The following is a 20,556-nucleotide window of genomic DNA, read 5'->3' as shown; positions in this document are numbered from 1 at the left end:
AAAAAAAAAACAATACGAAGTACATCGAAACACTTGACGAATGCAATGTTGAAATCATATAAAGAAAAAAAATTTAAATGTCAGCAACAAGCGTCGGTGATATTCGATCGCGTTATCGTTGTAACCTTGACCTCACATGTGTCTGCAATTCATTTCAAAAATTGCCATGCGTTTAAATGATTTTAATTGTGTTGGAATAATAAATAAATTTAATTGAATTTTGTATATTTCAGATGTAAATTTCATGAAATATTAACGTAAAACCGGGTATTAAATATACTTAAATGAAGGAGGACTGCAGAAACTACATGCAAATAACGGGGAAAACGTGAAATCAGGGTTTCGTTAAATTATAAAATTTAAAATTTTATAGTTAACTATTTATTATTATTACATGTTCATAACTCATTATTTTTAAGTAACTACATGAGGCAATTGGCTTCAGATAGGATTGCAATAAAATTCAGTAATAATTTTCTAAATTGTGGGGATGATTTCAACATTTATAAAATAAAATGTTGATTTCGAATGCTCTACTCCATGATAAAATAACTATCTGAAAAATTTATTTATGGCAACATGCAACACTAAGGAATACTTCCAATCCGAATCTCTGATCCAACTGTTGTCTATCAGATCGAATCAGTATATTTCTTCATTCTGTATTTATTTCACTAAATAGCGGGCTATTGGTCGCTAGTAAATAAATGTAATATACTCAACCTCTGGCTTAATACTGTTTTACATACAAAAAGGAGCTGGATTTGATAGTTTATGATTTAGTTTTTAAAAGTCCTGCCTAAACCAAACCATAACTGTTTTGGTATATTGCTATGCCTACATCCACCCTTCGCTACTGATATATATATATATACGATTTTATCAAATTAAGATCAATATTAATACTTATAAAAAGTTCTGTATCGTAAAAACTAACATGTACCTAACTTCAAAAATATTTTTTATTGTATTTTTGAATATTTATAACGTTCGCCACATTTTCATAACATATTTTCGTACAAAGATTGTTGCAATCGGGTCCCTCTTTATTTCTAACATATTGCATACGTACCAAATGTCTAATATACTGATTTTTCTTTTACTCCAGCTTTATTTTCAGAAAATATTTAAACATCCCAGCCTTTTGTTTTATCAATTTTATATTTCCCATTTTTTCATTTATCATAGGCAGATGAATCCACGCAGTAAATTGTCTACGATTAATGTGACACTTCCCCTCAGTTTTATTTTGCACCCTTACCGCATCTACCTGTAAGTCATTGCAGTTGTTTCGCTCATTATTTTTATGTTCATAGTTGCTAAGCAACAAAAATACTATTAATGACATAACAATGTTAACATGTCATGTACTCATTTAAAACACAACCCTCTTATGGTGTGTGCAATACATTTTTGTACATAATTGTTTTAAGGCTTGTAAATGTAGTTAAAAATATTTCTGTACATACGTACAGTGTCTTTGTCGATAAAAGAGTATTCAATATTCATGTAGAAAACATTCTTTTCTTCATAGTCTACGATTATTAATTCATCTATATAAACAAAAGAAAACCTATCGACCTTTTAATTTTTAATGATCTGTGTTTTTCATTAAATTGTATATACTACATACTAATTTTGTATTATAATATTATGAGGGTGTTAGTTTCAATGTCGGTATCCGCCATTTTTAGATAATCACAAAAAAACATCAAGCACATTTTGTACTGCAAATAAAATATTGTTGCCTTTTTGCGAACATAATAGAAAAATCAAATAGCCAAATAAAACTGTACCTATTGTCATTAAAATTAATAAAAAGTCATGTTGTAGTAAAATATAAAAATATGGTAGCTGCGGGTCTATCTACACAAGGCAGCTATCGACGGCTAAAGTGATAAATTAATCACTTTATCATTATCTATGTATTGAGGTAGCTAATTGTTATAATCTCTTACAGGCTCTCGTGATGCAGTGCATAAAGCGCTGGCCTTCCATCCGGGAGCTTCGGGTTCGATCCCGGTGACATCAAAATATATTTACATAATCTAATATGTAAATTCCTCAAGCCTGGGAGTTTTGCCACTGTTATTGGGCTTCACGGCCTATTGTGGTGTTTAATAAGGAAACAAATTTTAAAAAGTTACTGTCTAACAGAAGGGCTGTTAAAACATAGCACTTTTTGACAGTTTAGACAGTTAACCTATTGTAACAATTAACTGCTCAATCCATAAATATGATAAACTACCGTCAATAGCCGTCTTGTGTATAGAATAACTTCGCTGATGTATATGAGCGACTTTACAATCGACCTCTGGTTTAATTCTATCTAACTAACAGATGCAGATGAATTTAATACTTTAGTGTGGATACCGACTTTGAAACCAATAAATAGCTTCCAAATATTATGTAGTTGGTGTATTTTGCATTTTTGCACACGGATGACTTTGTTACAAAATGCTCTTTTTCTTTTTTTAATAGAATTCAATTCATGACAACGAACCATTTCGTTATGGATGTATATAACTTTCTATTCATGTAGTGTCTCATAAAACATTGTGTTCATATTAAGTAAAATTAGATTATAATTCTGAATATTTCAGTGTTCTTTTTCAAATTCTAGTAAAATAAAAATAATATTAGCTAAAAAAATTCTATCTAATATGTAAGTCTCCAAATCCATAATTGTAAGATTTAAATAAGAATAAATTTAATCTACTCATATTAGATATAAAAATGCAAAAGAATAAAATGGTAAATTTTTAATTTTTTGCCTCGGACTGAAAAAAATTTACAGTTATGTAAACACATTCAATAAACTCCCACTATGTAATATCATGGCCTTACACATTTCTTATGGGAATATCCGGTATTGTAAAGGAAATTCGGGCACGTTTCAATTGGTTGCCAAAAACATCAAGTCTAGAATTTTATACCATTCCTACACATTACTATCGAGCTTATTTCATAAGTTCCTATCAATTCAATCTGTACCAACCAAAATTTTCTACTTGATTGTTTTGAATTAAGGAACCCAACGTAACCCTCCACGTAATACTAAACATAAGGCATGTGTTGTTTTGTGTGTTTGTATGTGTCAAATAAGTTAAACTATGTGAAGCATCCTTAAAAATGGTTAATCTATTCAAAATATTTAATAGGTAAATGATAAAAAAAATAAATGAAATAATACAAATCAGAGTACTCGTAGATCATAATTTGTGATTTATTTAGAAAATTGAGTTGGAACAATTTAAAATTGAACTATCACATCTCAAAGGTTTAAAGTTAAATAATACTGAAATTTTACTAGGCTACAATTAATGCTGTTAATATATTGGTTATAATTGAACACTTCTCTGGAAAAAGAGCATAATCGCAATAATACTAGTATTTGGCAAATTAGTTCAAATGACACAGTTTTATATTTATTAACATACCGACCAAAAGTTATTTAATCTCGACAACAGATGGGAGGTACTAAAAGTCTTAATAAGAAGATCCACAGGAGGCGTTGTAGTGAGTTGTGCAAGTAGCAAACTAGTGAAATGTTTGTCTTTCATTATCGTGGAGACTATTTCTACCTGCAAATCATTCTGACTGACAAAGTTTAGTGTGTATGGTTGGATTGAGGCAAGGCTTAATGAATTTAAATAAACTAACCACCATCTGTAATAAATGTATTCTTAATTCAACGAAAACAAATAAGTATGACTGAAAAAGTCTGTACTTTATTTGCCGGAAACCCATAGCATACCTAAACTATTATGGTTTGGTTTAGGCAGGGTTTAATTGAGTTTTAAAAACGAACCAGCACTATCCACTAATTGTAGTTTTAGTTCAATGAAAATAAATACGTATGACTGACAAACTTTAGTGTTCACTATTTATGTCAGATCTTAACAGACTACCTCCACCCTTCGCCACTGCTGAGCTGTACGCCTCTTCTGCCCCGCCACATTTAGTGCGTCTGTTGTATTATTAGGTCACATTGTATTTTGATAGTGGTGGCATCGCTCGTAAAATTGACGCTCACGCCATTACCTCCTGTGGACACCGCACGTATCACATTATTTTTGAACTGCCACATCATATTCAATCGATATTATCTCAAAATGAAAGATTTAGGAAAATGCTATTTTTCTAGAGAAGAGCTGAAATTGTTATAGATTGATCTAAAAATAAATAACGATGTATTGACATTAACGTGGCTAAATATTTTTCTTAAATTTCATCATAAGGAAAATAAGATTTTGCAATTATTATTATTTGACTTTAAACTGTTCAATTAAATTAATTACTATTTACTAAGTTGTAAAAAATATTCCAATTTTATAAAAGAGTATTGACATTTTTTAAGTATGAAATTTCGCCAAGTATTGTTTATTATTTTATTGTAAATCTTTAAGGTATTTAAATAGATTTAATATATTATTATACCGTCAAAGTTTTATTTTATCGGAGTATTTATTATTTATAAAAAAAAATGTAGTTAACACCATCATCGAGTTATGAGACTTAGGAATATTTTTTATGTGTATTTACTATAGTAAGAATCTGCTAACACTGACGGGTGCTTAGTAAAAGAATGCCAATAAAATTTTCAAATTCCCACATGTAAGTAAATTTGCTGAATACTAAATTCGGAAATGTTGCCAACCTATTAAAATGATTATTCCCATTTCAGTCACAGTTTCAGTCAGTTATACTTGAATTCGTTATTAAAATAATTGAAATTAGCATTTCTGTTTCCATCGTTATACAGATTTTTTTTTCATTAATTCTATGTATATTAATAATATCTGACTTTTATCTTTTAATCAATATCTTTTACACATAATTTGATATCCATAGCTGCTGTTGAATTGATAAAATTATCGTGGTGAAATCTTTTTTTTTTTTTCAATACAATTTTATAGTGTAATTAAAATATCTGTTATCTTAACACTAAAAATTTGAATGCAAATATTTAATGTTGTTTACTGTATGCGATACACAAACGAACTATTGCATAGTAATAATTCTTTTTTCATGCAATGCATAATATTTTTAAATAAATCAGAAAATATTGGACATTTCTTTCAACCCAGTCAAAAAATTGTACTGTTATAATGTTTATATTTCTAAAGTGTTTAGATTATTTTCATTTCATAGTAATTGATTGATAATATTAAGGCATGCATGCCACGTACGTTGCTCCTAAATAAGTATTCAATGTATAATTTGAAAAGAATGGGTCCTAATATTACCTCCATAATTAATCAGTTGTACAGTAAAATTCCATTAATTCAAATCCCTTCACTCTTTAATAAAATTTATGTTTTAAAAATCATTTCAAAAAATGTTACGTTTTGTATTTCAAAAATTTTGTCTTCAATCGTTTCGAATTAGTTTACTGTATTTGTTTTCCTTATTGAAACCTTTATCGCTGGTCTATCTTGTAAAGTTCATTCCATTCAATTCGATTTTGGTCAAAAACTAGATTTTTGATCGATCATTGAATATCCACCTCTGTCTCAAAGATATACTCGTATTAATCCACGAAATCCTTGTAAATCGTATCGATATAACAGAATAATTTACAAACCTCGTAATTACCAGGAATTATTACCATTTTGTTTTCTTATTCCTAAATTTTATTGTAATGAAAATTAGATGGTTTTTCCTGTCTCTTCAAAAAGAATTATTTTGGATTTACGGGGTGTACAGATAGATCAATGTTGTCCTGTTTTGACACAAATTATAATATTATACATTTGTTTTGCAATACCTGTTAATAACCAACAGTATCTTGAAAGAATCTTATAAAAACCATCTGAGTAAACAACCTCTTAAGATATATTCACCGCTGAACTTAACCCAACAGAAATGGGCTGTGTTTAATTTATTTGTTTAAACGTATGAGAATTGAACAATAAATTAACACATGTTCAGTCTATTTCATGAGAAATGGTATTCATTAATTTAAGTCGCATCGCCAACTAGCATGTGGTGTGTTTTTCAAGATATAACAGATGTTTGGCAATTGATGTTTTGAAAAAATCTCACTTTACGTATGTGTCATTATAACACAAAAAAAATGTAATTATGTAAATCATCTACAGTTGACATTGTGCCTCAATTATTATTGATCTACCTCATTGATGCGAAAGAATTGAAGTTCGATATTTTTACCATTCATGAATTCACTTCATGTGTATATTTCAAAAAACCGTTTCCACATAAGGTTGAATAAATAAATACTATAAACAGCATTGTCGATTCTTGGAATTTGCCTAGTTTCCCTGGTAAACTATCTAGTATTAAATATGTAGTTTTGCATAAAAACATCACAAATGGACACAGTTATTTGGAAATACGTGCTTGAATTGTTACGATATTAATTTTCAAATCGAATTTCAATACCGCATAATATTGCCAACAGTATAAGGGCCTTCCAATATTATCCTGCCGTTGAAATAATTATTACACTTTTGATATTGATTGTAAAAATATTATATTCCCATTTTCAATAATTAATTATTGTCATCAATATAAAGTTTTTTTGAAATGCTATGTGTAGTCAGTTTTGCTATTGAAAATTCTTTTTTTTAATGGACCATTAAAAAGTGCCAAAAATCCTTGTACTTCTAAAATTGTGTAATTATTTAAATTGAAATCATCAACGAGACACTTCCGATTTCTTAGGGCCAGATGCATAAATGTCATCGAAAAGTTACCTAACCGTCATTAGTTATGCTTGACTTAGTTACATAATACATAAGATGTAACTTTTTCAATATTATAAAATTTGATGGATAATTCACAAGGCTCACTGTAATCAGGCCGTGACACAAAACTGTGAATTTCGATCATAGTACTAGTTATTGCCGATATTTCAAGTGCGACATGGTAAACCATTTGTATAAAATCATGATTGATGATGAATTTTATATTGAAATACATTAATTGACGAAACGTTAACGATTAACGAAATATACAATCGAAAATCTTTATTTACTGTGAATAGGTTACCTCATTGCATTTGAAAATAATCGATAACTAGCACTACCATCGTAACTTACAATTCACAGTAACAAATTCAAAATACGTAACACGGTCAAGTTATTATTTTGATATTATTTACGTATTGTAAAATTATTTTTAAACCTCCTCGGTGAAACATAGTTTTTACAGAGAACTTTTTTGTAGTCCAATGTAAAACTTATACATGAAAATATGTCTTGGCCTTAAAATTAAGCCTAAAACATTTTTGCGATCAATTCATACTCTTTGGATACTTTTAATATATGTAACAGTACCTAATGTATTTCTTTCTAAAAAATAGTGTTGTGTATAATGGAGATTTTTGATACATTATTACTTTTTGTAAAGATTTGATGGAAATCTGCGTAGCGGTGTGTATTCATGCCTGATGAGAAGAAGGAAGCGGTGCAATATGTCTTTGCTAGGGAGCCTAGAAAATGAAAATGCAATTATTCAAAAACATTCGTCCGAAAGGACAGCATTTATTTTACATCTTCCATTTGTATTTTAATATTTATACGAATTTTGTAAAAACTGTAATTTATTGTGGAGAATTATGATTCTTGACATTTATTTATTATTTATAAAATATTATATTATATCAAATTCCTACCGAACAGTTGTTTTATTTTATTATATCAAAACATACGAAATGAACACAATTTCAGTATATCCTTACGAAGATGCACGATACGGGGGTGACTGTTCATCGAACAAGAAATACTTCCTCACCGGATTACGAACAATTATAACTAAATACCAACTAAGATCACTCCATAACATCACATTTACAGACCGCTTACAACCGACACTGGAAAGTATAGTAAACTAAGACGAAAATGCAGAAGGAATGTGGTGGGAATTAGTTTCTAATTTTACCGAGCAAACGCTGCACCACGAGGAACCGGCCAATCGATAAGAGTCGCAGGCCGGCGACACCCTTGGGCTTCGCTTCATTATTTTTTTATCACAAAATAAAGGTGGACTATCACTTCACCGTCGAACGTCCGTCGCGCGATTCAAGTATCCTACTTACACATTAACGCAGTCTAAAGAACTAAAGTTCGTCGTGGGAGGACGCCCGGTGGGCGGCGTCCGCCTCCGTCTCGACACACGCGGCCGGAGTGTGCATCTCGAAGACGTACTCGCAGCGATTTGGTTCTGAGACAGCTACGATGCGGCTGTCGAGCCCGCAGTGGACGTTGGCTCGGGCCGATCGGTTGGGCCCGTTCCAGCACGCGGCCCCTTGATTGTAGAGCATCGCACTGTACCGGTCGTTGGTTTCGCCGACCCAATCGCCCCACGTGCCCAGTCTGGTCTCGCTCCCTCCATTTTTGGGCTGCTGCGTCGCTCTATCGAAGGGACACAGCTTGTAGAGGTACTCCCTGTCGGTGTACTCTAGGCACTGTCCGGCGAGGGTCGCAAACTCCTCCTGCGGACCATAGTCCACCCCGAGAGACTCTTTTATCTTCTCGATTTCAACATCGATGTCTCTGACTGATCTTTCAGCGGACGTATACTGGCTTCTGGCCTGCGTGGCCACGTCCACCAGCCTCTGGGTCTCTTCATCGTATCGCGGATCTGCGACAGGCTCTTCGTGATGATCATCGGCTTCTCCGTCATCCCCGTCGTGCTCCTGATCGTCTGTTCCATGATCTTCGTCTGCCTCCGACGGCTCGACGTCTTCATGACGATCGTCGTCATCCTCGTGAGGCTCTTCGCCGTCGTCCATCATGTCATCGGCTTCGGTAGTCACCGGAGGCTTGAACATGCCCCCCTCTATCATGAGATACGGTTTAATCAGAGGCCATGCCCTCTCGATAAAGTCTGCCAACGGTAATTCGGAGCTCTCTCCCAAAAAGAATTTGGCCTCTTCCTCGCTGACTTGGCCGTCCCTGTCTTTGTCGAAGGTGCTGCGGGTCTGCAGCTCGGATGCGTCGACAACTCCGTCTCGATTGGAATCGAACTTTCGGAAGATCTCTTCAGCCTCGCTTTGATTCGATTCGGCTTCCATTTTGTCTTTAATCTCTTTCTCTGCCTCTTCGGCCTCGCGATACTGTTTAAGCGCGGCGTTCTCCAGAGTCTCCGCTTCGTCTTTGATCCTCTCTTTCTCCTGTTTGAGCTGTTCGGCTTCGAGCTTATTCTTTTCCAACTCTTGGATGCGCTCCTTCATTTCGCTCTTCATCACTCCGCCTTTCTGGATTATCTCCGCCCGGAGCTGACTTCCGGCCTTGAGCAGTTCGGTCTTCCGCTGGGCCTCGAGTCGCGCCTCCCGGCCCATCTCGTTGCAGTTGTTGACGCAATCGGCGGTCGGGTGGGCATACTCGTCGGCCGCGTCACAGCAGTCGCAGATGCCGTCGTTCACGCGGGAGCTAGGGATGTTCTGCGGCTTGTGGCCCGCGTTCGTGCAGTGGAAGACGCCATTCAGGCACGCCGACGTCCCGGGCTCGTCGCTGCCGTCGTAGCAGTCGCAATAATCGTCGTTCACCTGCGAGAACGGAATCGTCAGGGACCCGTCGAAGCAGGTGAAATTACCGCCCGGCGCGTACAGGGGGGACCGGGAGATCGACACTCCTCGCGGCCGAGGGACTTCGGAACATTCGCATATTAACAGAATACAAAACGAAATTAGGAATATTTCACCTTTACAATAATTCACGGCTACCATGGTGTCTGCGATAAACCGGCGGTCGACCGATGTGACGTTGCGACGCACTGTCAGTCGTCAAATTTCTAAACGTCATTTTCCATCAGTGTTGCTATTAATAACAACTATGGAGGTTTTTATTTAATTTATATCTCTCCTAAAAAATGTTAAAAATAATAAATAAATCGTAAATTTTCATATATTCAATATTAATATTTATTTAATCTTATTAGTTATTTATTTCTAATTCATCAATTACTATTCATTCCAGCGCGAATATTTCAAAAATGTAGCCGTATCCGGCCACGTTAGGTAGTGAAAGCGGCTATGTTCACGCATATAGTTTGATACTATGTGTCAAAATATAGTCGCGTTTGGTGTTTCTTGATAATATACAATTTTCTCAAAATGAAACTGCGAGTAGAATGTTTATTGTTAATAGCGTTTTTAGGGTTCGATTACTCGGACGGTGTAGAATTAACTTTTGAATTATCAGATAACGCGAGAGAATGTTTTTATGAAGAAATCCATAAAAATACTTCGGCGACTCTCGAATTCCAGGTAATTTTTTAGTGTTATCAATTTAACCAGTTATCTTTACGACTCTTGAGTTTTAAACCACAATTCATTCAGAAATATTCCTGCAATACTGTCGTCTTTAATTAATTCCACGTCTTGCATTCTCAAAACGTCAAATATTTACTTTTAACGTAGATATTGAAATGTATATTTTGAAATGACACTTCAAATTTGTACACCTGTAATTCAGTCATGACACAAATGTTTAATTAGATTATGTACCAAAATACAGTCAAAATTACTCGTCAATTAAGGCTTCATTAATATTCATATCACATTCATTTTTTACGTGGATTTCTTTTTTGGCTAGTCACTTCTTATATAATTAATATAAACACCATATTCTTAAAGAGGGCTAAATTGTTTTCTCTTGAGTATCAATAATTACTGTATCATTAATATATATATATATATATAGGATGTATTATTATAGACCTATGTATTACATTTTTTTTTTAAATAACAGACAATTAGGTAAATATCTAAATAAAACTTCAAGCAAAGAAGTTGAAGAAATTTAATCTTCTATGCAGATGGCGCTTTAATATATTAATAAAGTTAAACTGAAAAAGGGTTAGGTACTAAGAATAATGAATAAATTTTCTGTTACTAATTTCGAAAGGGCTTCAACCGTTATTTTCGTTCCAGTTCAATTAAAAGATATATATATCGGTTCTGTTCCGGTTTTCGTTCCGAAAAAAATAACGGTTTTCGGCTCAGCTCTGAGTCTAAGAGGCCAAGACTCAAGATGTAAGACGTTTTGCGTCTACAACAACTGAAGTGGGGAGTAAGATCATGTTAACGTGTGTGTTTAAATGTGTACCGAACCGGAAAAAAAAAAATTTTACGGTTCGGTTCCGGTTTTCGTTCCAACGAAAATAATGATTTTTACGGTTTTCAGTTGAGTTCTGTTCAAAGCCCTGCATTTTGCATTGCTGATTCAGAGAATTTTTTTGTGGATCTCCTTACTTCTCACATATTCTTGATCAACATCACTATTGTAACAGGAAAAATCACTATCCTCATTTAAACTATTCGATATATCACGCAAATAATTGTTTTATTTGGAGCAAGAAAGCGTGGATGACTGACTGGTGTCCATTATCACTGGTGTGGCATATCATGTTATAACCATTTATAGAGCAAAATTTGAATTTGCAAGAACTACACAGATCATATCGTCGGTGTTTTGTGAAAAGGGCAAACTACCCAAAATGCTATTTTACAGGAGGAGGATTTTTAACTTTTTTTTTTTATTTAAAAGTTTAGGACCTGTGGATGATTATAAATATCTAACAAGTTTATAATAAAGCTTAGAAAGAATACTGTCATTATAATAGGCATTATTATATAATATTTTAAAAAGCTTAAGTAATAAATATGTCACATTCGCTTTTTATTCATAATTTAAATTAATTTAATTTTAATCGATTATCGTTTTTAAGTACTTTCCTGTGGAGATACAAATTTGCCGTTTTTACACAACAAAGCTAGTGGGGTACACATTGTATTTTCATTAAAATCTCGATTTCGTCAAAATGGTTGATTCGCCCTTTTTACAAAACACCGACGATATTGAGACATCTGTGTAATTTTAATTGTAATAATTGTCTTTAGTAAAATGTGATTGTGTGCCCTGGAAATTGGTTTTATTAAAAATCAGCAAATTCATAATTATCTGGCATATCATTGTCTTACGACAACCCCTTCAATTGTATGTTTGCTATGTTGGTCATTATAAATTGAATACCTTGATCTCGTTGGATATTTGCAGGTTGTGACAGGTGGCCAGTACGATGTAGACGTTTCATTAGAATCTCCCACAAAGGAGATATTATATAATCAAGTGAAGATGCAGTTTGATTCACATCAATTTGTTGCTCCAGTATCGGGTGAGTTCTTCATTTTTCTTGATTTAAAATATGTACTGTTAAGCGCGAATTATATTATGGTGCATGTCGCTGACTATCACGTGACATCACAGTAAGCTGGCCGCTACGGGAAAAATGTTAATGTCATTTTTCTTGGTATTAAAAATGTTATCAGACTGATGCTCTCAACCTGTAACACATTTTGAACCTTTAAACTAAAGCGTCAATGACATTGAGCTACTTTACAAGCTGTTTGTTGGTGAATTTAAAAGCGGGCGATTTAGCTACTGCGATTGTGATGACACACAAAACTTTCCATTCACTGAGAAGCCACAAGCCAGCGACTATTTTGACAGAACGTAGTTGCAGATCATAGACAATAGATAATATACGTAAAAAAGCATAGATAATATTATACACAAGCTAGCGAGTTGAAATCATAATATTGTGTTGTTGTTTACTTTTATCGGGCTCTAGCGCTATGGAGTGGAACGCAAATGAACGTAAAATGCTTGCTGAATAATGTTTCCATTTTAAAACGTCAAAATGAGAAGTTTGTTTTTTTACCGGGAGGTCACTACCATCGCTCTACTGCGCAGACGCAGTAGGCCCACACGCCGGCGTGTAGCGTGTAAAGTTGACCGGCTTTCAACTTTTCTCGGTAGATTGTTTACAATCTGCTTGTTAGCTTGTTCGATGATGACACTGGGCGACTTTACAGGCAGATTGAAAATTCGCCAACAAGCAGCTCGTAAAGTAGCTCAATGTCGTTGACGCTTTACATTGTCAGTTGGCAAAATCTGCCGAAATCGCCAGAACAACGTTGAGGTCACATCAGGTTGAACTGCACTGCATCGACACCTGCATGACTCAATAAACATTTTTATCATCTACATGCCTGCACTTTTCGACTGTCATGTCAAAATAACATTTTTTTGTTTTTAGCGGTTGGCACTATGTATTTTTTATAAGAATGTTGTCTATTATCTATGGTCTGCAGGTTGGGTTCTGTTCGAAATATTATCTATGGATGTCATGTCACAAGTAATTTTAACGTACGCACACGTAGAAACTGTTAAAATTAATTAAAATTAGCATGAATAATTAATAATAATTCAAATTGCTGATACATTATAGTTGGCACTCTTCATTAGCGTCATTCTTCAGTGAATTTACAGAGATGGTGATCGTCCAAAATATTCTGCAAAATGACGAAACCATAGACTAAATTTGTCGCCATGACATGCACCTCAATTTGATCAGAACTTAAAACCCCTATATAACGGTCTAATGCGGGTGAGGGGGTGTCTGTTAAAGCCGAAAGTCCGTTATATAAAATCACAAACAAAATCCTGTTTATTCATCTTTAACAAGTCTATTCTTAACGGTTGTCACTTTAGCACGTTTCCGTTATTTTCATTCTTCCAAATTAGCATGGAAGATATTCTTTACACTAAACGGTTAGCAGCGGATATTTCTAATTCGTAATACAGCAAAAATTTCGGTTGCTAGACATGTCAGTCAAATTCGGATATGTTCGTACTGCCGAACCCAAGCAGATAAGACTGAACACAAGCGGATAAAGCCGAACTAGCGCTATTCGCTTCGACGAATTTAGCGAATTTTGTTTTGACACGTCAAACATATCAACATAACCTACAATTTTAGTAGTCATGTCATTGCGATTGCAGCAAAGTAAGCACGGCTTAGCAAGGGGCTGTTAAAATATGTCACATTTTGATAGTTCAGACGGTTAACTTTTTTACATAATTAACCACCAGAATATGTAAAGTGATAAATGTGATATATTCATCACATTAATTAGCTCTTTTTTTATGTTAAGTGAGATGTTAGAGTAGGCCTGCAGATGATATATCCAGACACACCCGTTGTGGAGTGACGTTAATCTTCGATGTCGACGCGCTTGCTTTCGGTAATCCTTCATTGAAAAAAGAATCAAATTTGTTTTGCACTTTTGAAGTCTGCTGTTTTTTTATTATCAACTCTAAAATTTCGGAAATGCGTGTAATATAGTTAAATTTCGTTATCTGGCAAATATAATAGATGTTATTAGATTGTTGACTCAAAATAAACATTATTATCTCTCCAATAACATTTGTCACAGCACTGAGTTTTGTTGACACTTTACTGGAGTACATCAAACAATGGGGATTGAAATACACCCGATCCGCTTGGCTTTCTTTTGCATGGTTTCGAAATAACACAGTTTAAAAAAAGTAGCAATTATTTTTTATTTACACCGGATTTTTTGCTTTAAGAATAAAATTACGTCTATATTTATCAAAAAATTGCATTGTAATGGACCGCACGCCACTGGTACATACATGTTGTCACCGGATACATGCATACATACATGACGCCACTAGTCAATCACTTTGGGTTCGATACGAGAGACGTGCCGCGCCACGTGCTTCGGCGTCAGCGTCATTAAATATTTCCAGCGATGAGAGTGATTTTTCGCCAGCTAAAAAAAAAACAGTAAACGGGCACGTTTATTGTCAAGTAGCGACACCGAATAAATATATTTCTATGCTAAATTCATCTTTTAAGAAACAACACCGCGTAAGTCCCCATTTGGCGGTTTTGAGTTTTGAATAACATTCGGTAGGTAAAAAAATCCTACACCGTGTTCCTTCTATGGAAAAATTCTTTTTGAATGAAAAAATGATTTTTTTTTTAACTAAACACAAAAAAAAATAAGTTAAAAGGTTTCAATTTTCAATTTTTTGAGACGTTTTTTGTTTCCTCTGAAAATTTTAATAAATTGACTTCCGCGGTGTTGTTTCTTAAGCTACGATGTGTAAATAATAAATGAATTCGATTTATTTTTTGAGTTCAAGAATTTCGTATTTTGAGTTGATTTTAAGTAATGGAACCTATCTACCATTTTTTTACCATTTGTTACCTAACAAAAAGCACATATTTTCTTTGGCTGGACTGTCAAAGATCTTTGACAAAGATGGACCATCAGAAAATTTCTGCGGACCACCGTGGTAGAATGTACATTTTATAACTAAATTACCAGATTAATATAAAAAAACATCCAGGGCATGGATGTTTGTGATATCTCTCCTACATCTTCCCATCGCAAAATATTAGGGTTGAATGAATGTCTAAAAAGTTTATAGTGATAATTTCATATTGCTCTGTTTAAAATGGATACAATTATTCGTATTTTGACGATTGAATGTGGTTTTGTTTTGTGTTTTCAGGTGTTTACGCAGTCTGCTTTAGTAATGAATTTAGCACATTTTCACATAAGCTTATATATATGGACTTTCAGTCTGGTCCCGAACCTACATTGCCAGGGCTTGGTGAACACGCTACAGTGTTAACACAGGTATTTAATATTAAAACTATTATTTTTCATGAGCAAACATTACATGAGTGGTGAAGACTCCATACTTGGCTATTATTTAAGGCCTGCCTTCTTAAGACAAATAAAATTGAATGCATATTAATGTTTATAAATGATAAATTAATTATTTTATATTCTACAAAAATAATATCTTTTACCAACTCAGCTTTTCCACCCAGGCGTGTTCAGCTATGGCACAAATACAATTTAAAAAAGGCTGCGATGAGTTTACGATATATCATAAAAAACACACACCATATCAAAACCAGTATCATATTATCGCGTGTCCTGAGGCTGTATATATTTTATTCTAACGTAGAAAAATTTAGAAAAGAAATGTAGGTATGAAATCCTCAAATTGTTCTTACGTATACGGTTTTCACTTGTGTTCTCATTGTGAAATGTGATGTTTTTTAAAACGGTGTAATTTTTGTATATATACATTTATTTTCATATTTACACGGATTCAATGCGAAATGGTGTCTTGGTTAAAATGCTCAACTATCAAGTCAGTAGAATTTTTTAGCCTGTCGCAATTGGGCTTTACTTTTTTTTAATATCTATTTTAGTACATGTCGTCATTGTTCTGGCAGAAGACACTAATTCGAAAAAATGACATACTGAGTTAGTTATACCAAAATGTTCCTTATTTCAAACTTTACCGTCTGGAAACCTTCTTATTAAACAAACAGTCTTTATTTTAAAGTCATCCTATTTACGATTATTTAATAAACTCACATGATAGACCATTTCAAACATTTTAACAACTTCAAAGTCAAATTACTCAAAACTAGTATTCTCCAGTTAGTGTGTTCTGCCAAAACAGAGACGATGTTATCTTTTTTCATGAAATATTGAGTATAAACAGTTAAAATGTGTAAATATGGCTATCCTAAGAATTTTTTTTCAGTTACCTATCAGAGCCTACCTCCATTCAACAGGCACCCTTTGCCTTCATTGCATGATATTATATTTGTATCAAGTTTTCTGCTTCACTGCTTCCTTACATATCAGTGTTGCCATCTTTTTCTGTGGTTCAAAGATGTACAAATTATAGTATCGAACCTTTTTTCTCATTGAATCTTTCAAAATTATAGTATTGTAGTATAATCATGGTATGGTTTGTAGTAAAGTTGTGTATGTTGATGTATTAATTTCTGTTTACAGCTGGAATCTTCAGCTATGGAGATTCACAGCGCGTTGAACAAGATCCTTGACCACCAGACCCATCACCGTCTGCGGGAGGCGCAGGGCCGCAAGCGGGCCGAGGACATCAACGAGAGAGTCCACTGGTGGTCCATTGGGGAGACGCTGGCCGTGGTGGTCATCACCGTGGGCCAGGTGCTCATCCTCAAGAACTTCTTCACCGACCGGCCGACCAACTACAGCAGGATGTAGTCTAGCGACCGCTCACTTATGTTTTTCATTTACCATCGCACGCTTCGTGTTTGCTAACCCTTTGGGGACGGTTCTAAGGGAGACACACACCGACATAATTGTTTCCTTAAAGTGTTTTAATTTAAGATGTAGACGACCATCCTTTCTGTTTTTACTATGATACAATAGAGAGTTGAATCCATCATTTCGAATAAGCAATAGAAGTACTTCTTTTATTAATTTCTTTTGGCTCGGAGTCATTTAAGATACACATATTAAACATAAAAAGTTACCCGAATTCGAGAACCTTGTTTTCACAACAAATGTCTTGTGCACTAAACAAATATAATACCCCGTTTACACGTGCATGGATTTACTGTTGACAGTAAGTATTATCGCGGCCATAACAAGAAAATGTATGGGTAAACATGTATTACCCTGCAGTTTTAAGCTTGCACATGAATCAAAAAAGTTTGGAAGCTTCTGAATTTTCATGCGACAGCAGGGATTTTTTCAATCTGCGCCTGCGCAATAGAACGATAGTGACGAACCTGCCGGCAAAAAAACGATCTATACTCATCTTGAGGTTAACTGATTTTTACTACCTGTCAAATAGTACCATAAAATGACAACATCGCGTCTCGCTTACTCTTGAATGAGATTGGAGAGACAGTCGGCACAATCCATGCACGTGTACATGCATTTCGAAAGACGTTTATTTTTATGTGAATATTTAGCTTTTTTTATATATTTGTTTATCCAATCTTCAGAAATTATTTTATGTAAACGTATCGAAAACAAAATGACAAAAGTTTGCATCGAAATATCCTAGAAATAAAAGCAATAATCGTCTAGTTTTTTATACCTATATATTGTAATAATATTTAACTTATTCATCTATAGATATTTTCCTTTTGATTCTTTTCGAAATGATATAGATAAAACATCATACAATTATTATTGTATTATTCTAGGATAATATGAAATTCAGAGACTGGGCTCGTACTCTCTATATCTATTACGGCTCCGATGATATCTTGGGACAGTCCTCAATTGTATTTACTGCAGGAGTTCACGATAACTTTTTCGGTTGATAATAAACTGACATTTTTGTATTGAAAGATTTTATGAGAGATTCTGCATGTTTCTTACGCAATGGCAAAATAAAAAAAGGGTCATGTTGCCGACATATGACCACTCTGCATAGGCCATTCTCACGATTCAGTTTCTTAGAAACTCGAGGGCTTGTCACTTTGAACACGCGTTTGTTGAAATAATTCTTTTCGCAGTATTCAAACGCCACTTGATTGAAAATCAGCAATACTCATAATGCAGTATGTGCTTTGGATTTACATTGTTTCACTACAAATCTGTACTAACAATAAAATTGAATTGTCCATCTGTGATTTCGAAATATTTGCGTTTCGATCGGAACTTTGATTATATCTGTCTGTCGGTTGTTTTTGTCGCATTACAACTCAATGAAACTTGTGCAAACTGAACGCAAATAACATACCTCCAACAATACACAAGTAGGTAAAGTAGTCAGATTGCAGCGGTGGAGTGGTGAGGTGAGGGTAGATAGGTGAGTGCTCATATCGAATAAATGTATAATTGAAATGATATGAAAATATGAAATAATGTGTTTAAAGGCACTGATTAAAAATATTCATGGTAATTAAACGGCTGTGTACAGTTCCGTGCACCTGGATCCAACTGTTATCTATCTCATTGTTTTGAAAAAATTCAAATCAGTCATTTCTTCATTCTGTGTATATGGGTAATTTTTGTCTCCGTATTTAACGTAGACTATCGCTAATACGTAATATACTGCCCTGCTAAGTAAAAACGCAGTGTTTTTGGTTTTAGTGAAATGAGAACCCAAGTTTTAAACTACCTTTTCTATATTATGTAAAATTATTGGATTGTTTTGTCATAATCTTTATATAGACTGTATATTTCACTAAAACCAAAACACTGTCTTTTTACTTAGTAGGGCAGTATATCCCTTCTAGCCTTGTTTGAAATGACGATTCAACACTTGATCTCCTCTAACAGAAAACTGCGTTCAAATGAAATTTAATAAATCTGATTCTGCGTTAATTCTTATACAATTGTATTTTAGGGACGTTTCCCGGTAGTTTTGTTATTTTTCATTTAATCATCCTATGTTGTGATAAGATAGCCCGTTCAGAGAGTAAATGATGGTTAAGGGTAACGAAGGTGCTAAGTAAAAATGGCAGAGACTTTACAGCATGACAATGAATTATTTACGAAGTTAGATTATTTAGTCATCTATGGCTTTCTAAAAGTATGTCAAGAGTTGTTCTGTAACTAATAGTTTTGGCATGTTAATGAAACCAATGAGATTTCAACAATTTACACTTTACTTACATGCGCAAATAACGTACAGAGCCACTTTCAGGTTTGACTCACCACCACTTTATCGATAATACCTCATTGGATGCATATCACTTTATCTTGCAATTCTGGTTTTCAACACAGTAGTTTTGCCCATGATTTACATCAGCGGTTTTCAAACTGTGGGGCGTGAAAAGTTTAATCTTTATTGCTCTGTGTATTTAATTTCATGGAAAAAATACAACTTTGATATATTTGAAATAAGGGGGGCGGAGTAACAAAAAGTTTGATAACCACTGCTTTAGATTGTATGTGGGAACGCACTGTGTCAACTGTCTACACTTGTACTTCAAATAATTTTTAATTTTTCACAAAAACTAGTTAGTGCTGCCATTTTTTCATAATGGTAATTATAGTACACAGAATATTTTTCATTTTGAATCCTTTAAAATTGTACTATATTTGGCGTAAAATTATAGTATAATATACTATTATACATTTTTTGTGGAATCGTTCAGTTGACAACACTGATGTAATGTTGAACAGAAATCCAATAAGAGTAGAGCTACGAGCGCCAGCACTTTTGTCATGAAAAACGGCCATTTTGAAACCGGTTTGAGGCAGCCATTAGTGCACACTATGCATACCATGCGATGTGTTCCTCTAGTGTTCCAAAAAATGCACGAATGTAGACGTAGATAGCTGTAAGCTTTCGAATGAACTGCCTCAATTGTCTTGTGAAACATCAAAAACTATGTACGCATCAAACCTATGCGAAAGAAGTTAGAAGCCTGTTATTTTTTATTGCATTTTGTTGTTGGCCCCCTTTTGGCTTAGCATTGTCGATATTACCACGGGTGAGGTAGAACCAAAAATGTACATCGACAGAAATGTGTCATATATATACTACGTACATAACTAGTAATTGAATAATTATGGAATTGATAATCCAATATAATATTTGGAAAAGTAACTAGATAACACTTACCTAGGTTAGGTAATATTGTATAAAGTTAGCTATGTTTTTAATAAGTATAATTAATATTCATTAGTTTTTGTTACATAAGGTAAGTATTCTTTTCCATTTACATATTTTTATAATACATCCACAATAAAAGTAATATAATCTCCATGCTACATAACATAAAATTATATTACGATGTGTTCTTTATTCGAATATTCCATAGATAAGGAAGGAAAGGTAATTTTGGAATGAGGCTGTAATAGACATAGTTTATTAGGCTGTTATCATTATATTTATTTTCGTGTTTAATAGACAAAAATATTAAATATATTATAATATTCATTGTGTGAAA

General features: G+C 33.9%; 2 protein-coding genes across 2 annotated transcripts; one reads left to right on the top strand and one right to left on the bottom strand.

Annotated features, from left to right (window-relative positions):
• Window positions 1-7,482: 7,482 nt before the first annotated feature.
• Window positions 7,483-9,767, bottom strand: GCS2beta (glucosidase 2 subunit beta). The gene has a single exon (XM_085945160.1). It carries the CDS (start codon window positions 9,692-9,694, stop codon window positions 8,084-8,086), a length of 1,611 nt encoding a protein of 536 aa, XP_085801286.1. The 5' UTR covers window positions 9,695-9,767; the 3' UTR covers window positions 7,483-8,083.
• Window positions 9,768-10,022: 255 nt separating this feature from the next.
• p24-1 (transmembrane emp24 domain-containing protein) lies at window positions 10,023-19,473 on the top strand. Its single transcript, XM_085945156.1, has 4 exons — window positions 10,023-10,234; window positions 12,027-12,144; window positions 15,357-15,484; window positions 16,670-19,473. The coding sequence occupies exons 1-4, from the start codon at window positions 10,082-10,084 to the stop codon at window positions 16,898-16,900; spliced, it is 630 nt and encodes a 209-aa protein (XP_085801282.1). The 5' UTR covers window positions 10,023-10,081; the 3' UTR covers window positions 16,901-19,473.
• Window positions 19,474-20,556: the final 1,083 nt, after the last annotated feature.

Source organism: Rhyacophila brunnea, unplaced genomic scaffold (assembly GCF_057557595.1).
Source record: "Rhyacophila brunnea isolate RB1 unplaced genomic scaffold, BYU_Rbru_1.0 scaffold_18, whole genome shotgun sequence".
Lineage (NCBI taxonomy): Eukaryota > Metazoa > Arthropoda > Insecta > Trichoptera > Rhyacophilidae > Rhyacophila > Rhyacophila brunnea.
Note: the sequence above shows the minus strand (reverse complement) of the source record. Positions and strands in the feature narration are given on the sequence as shown.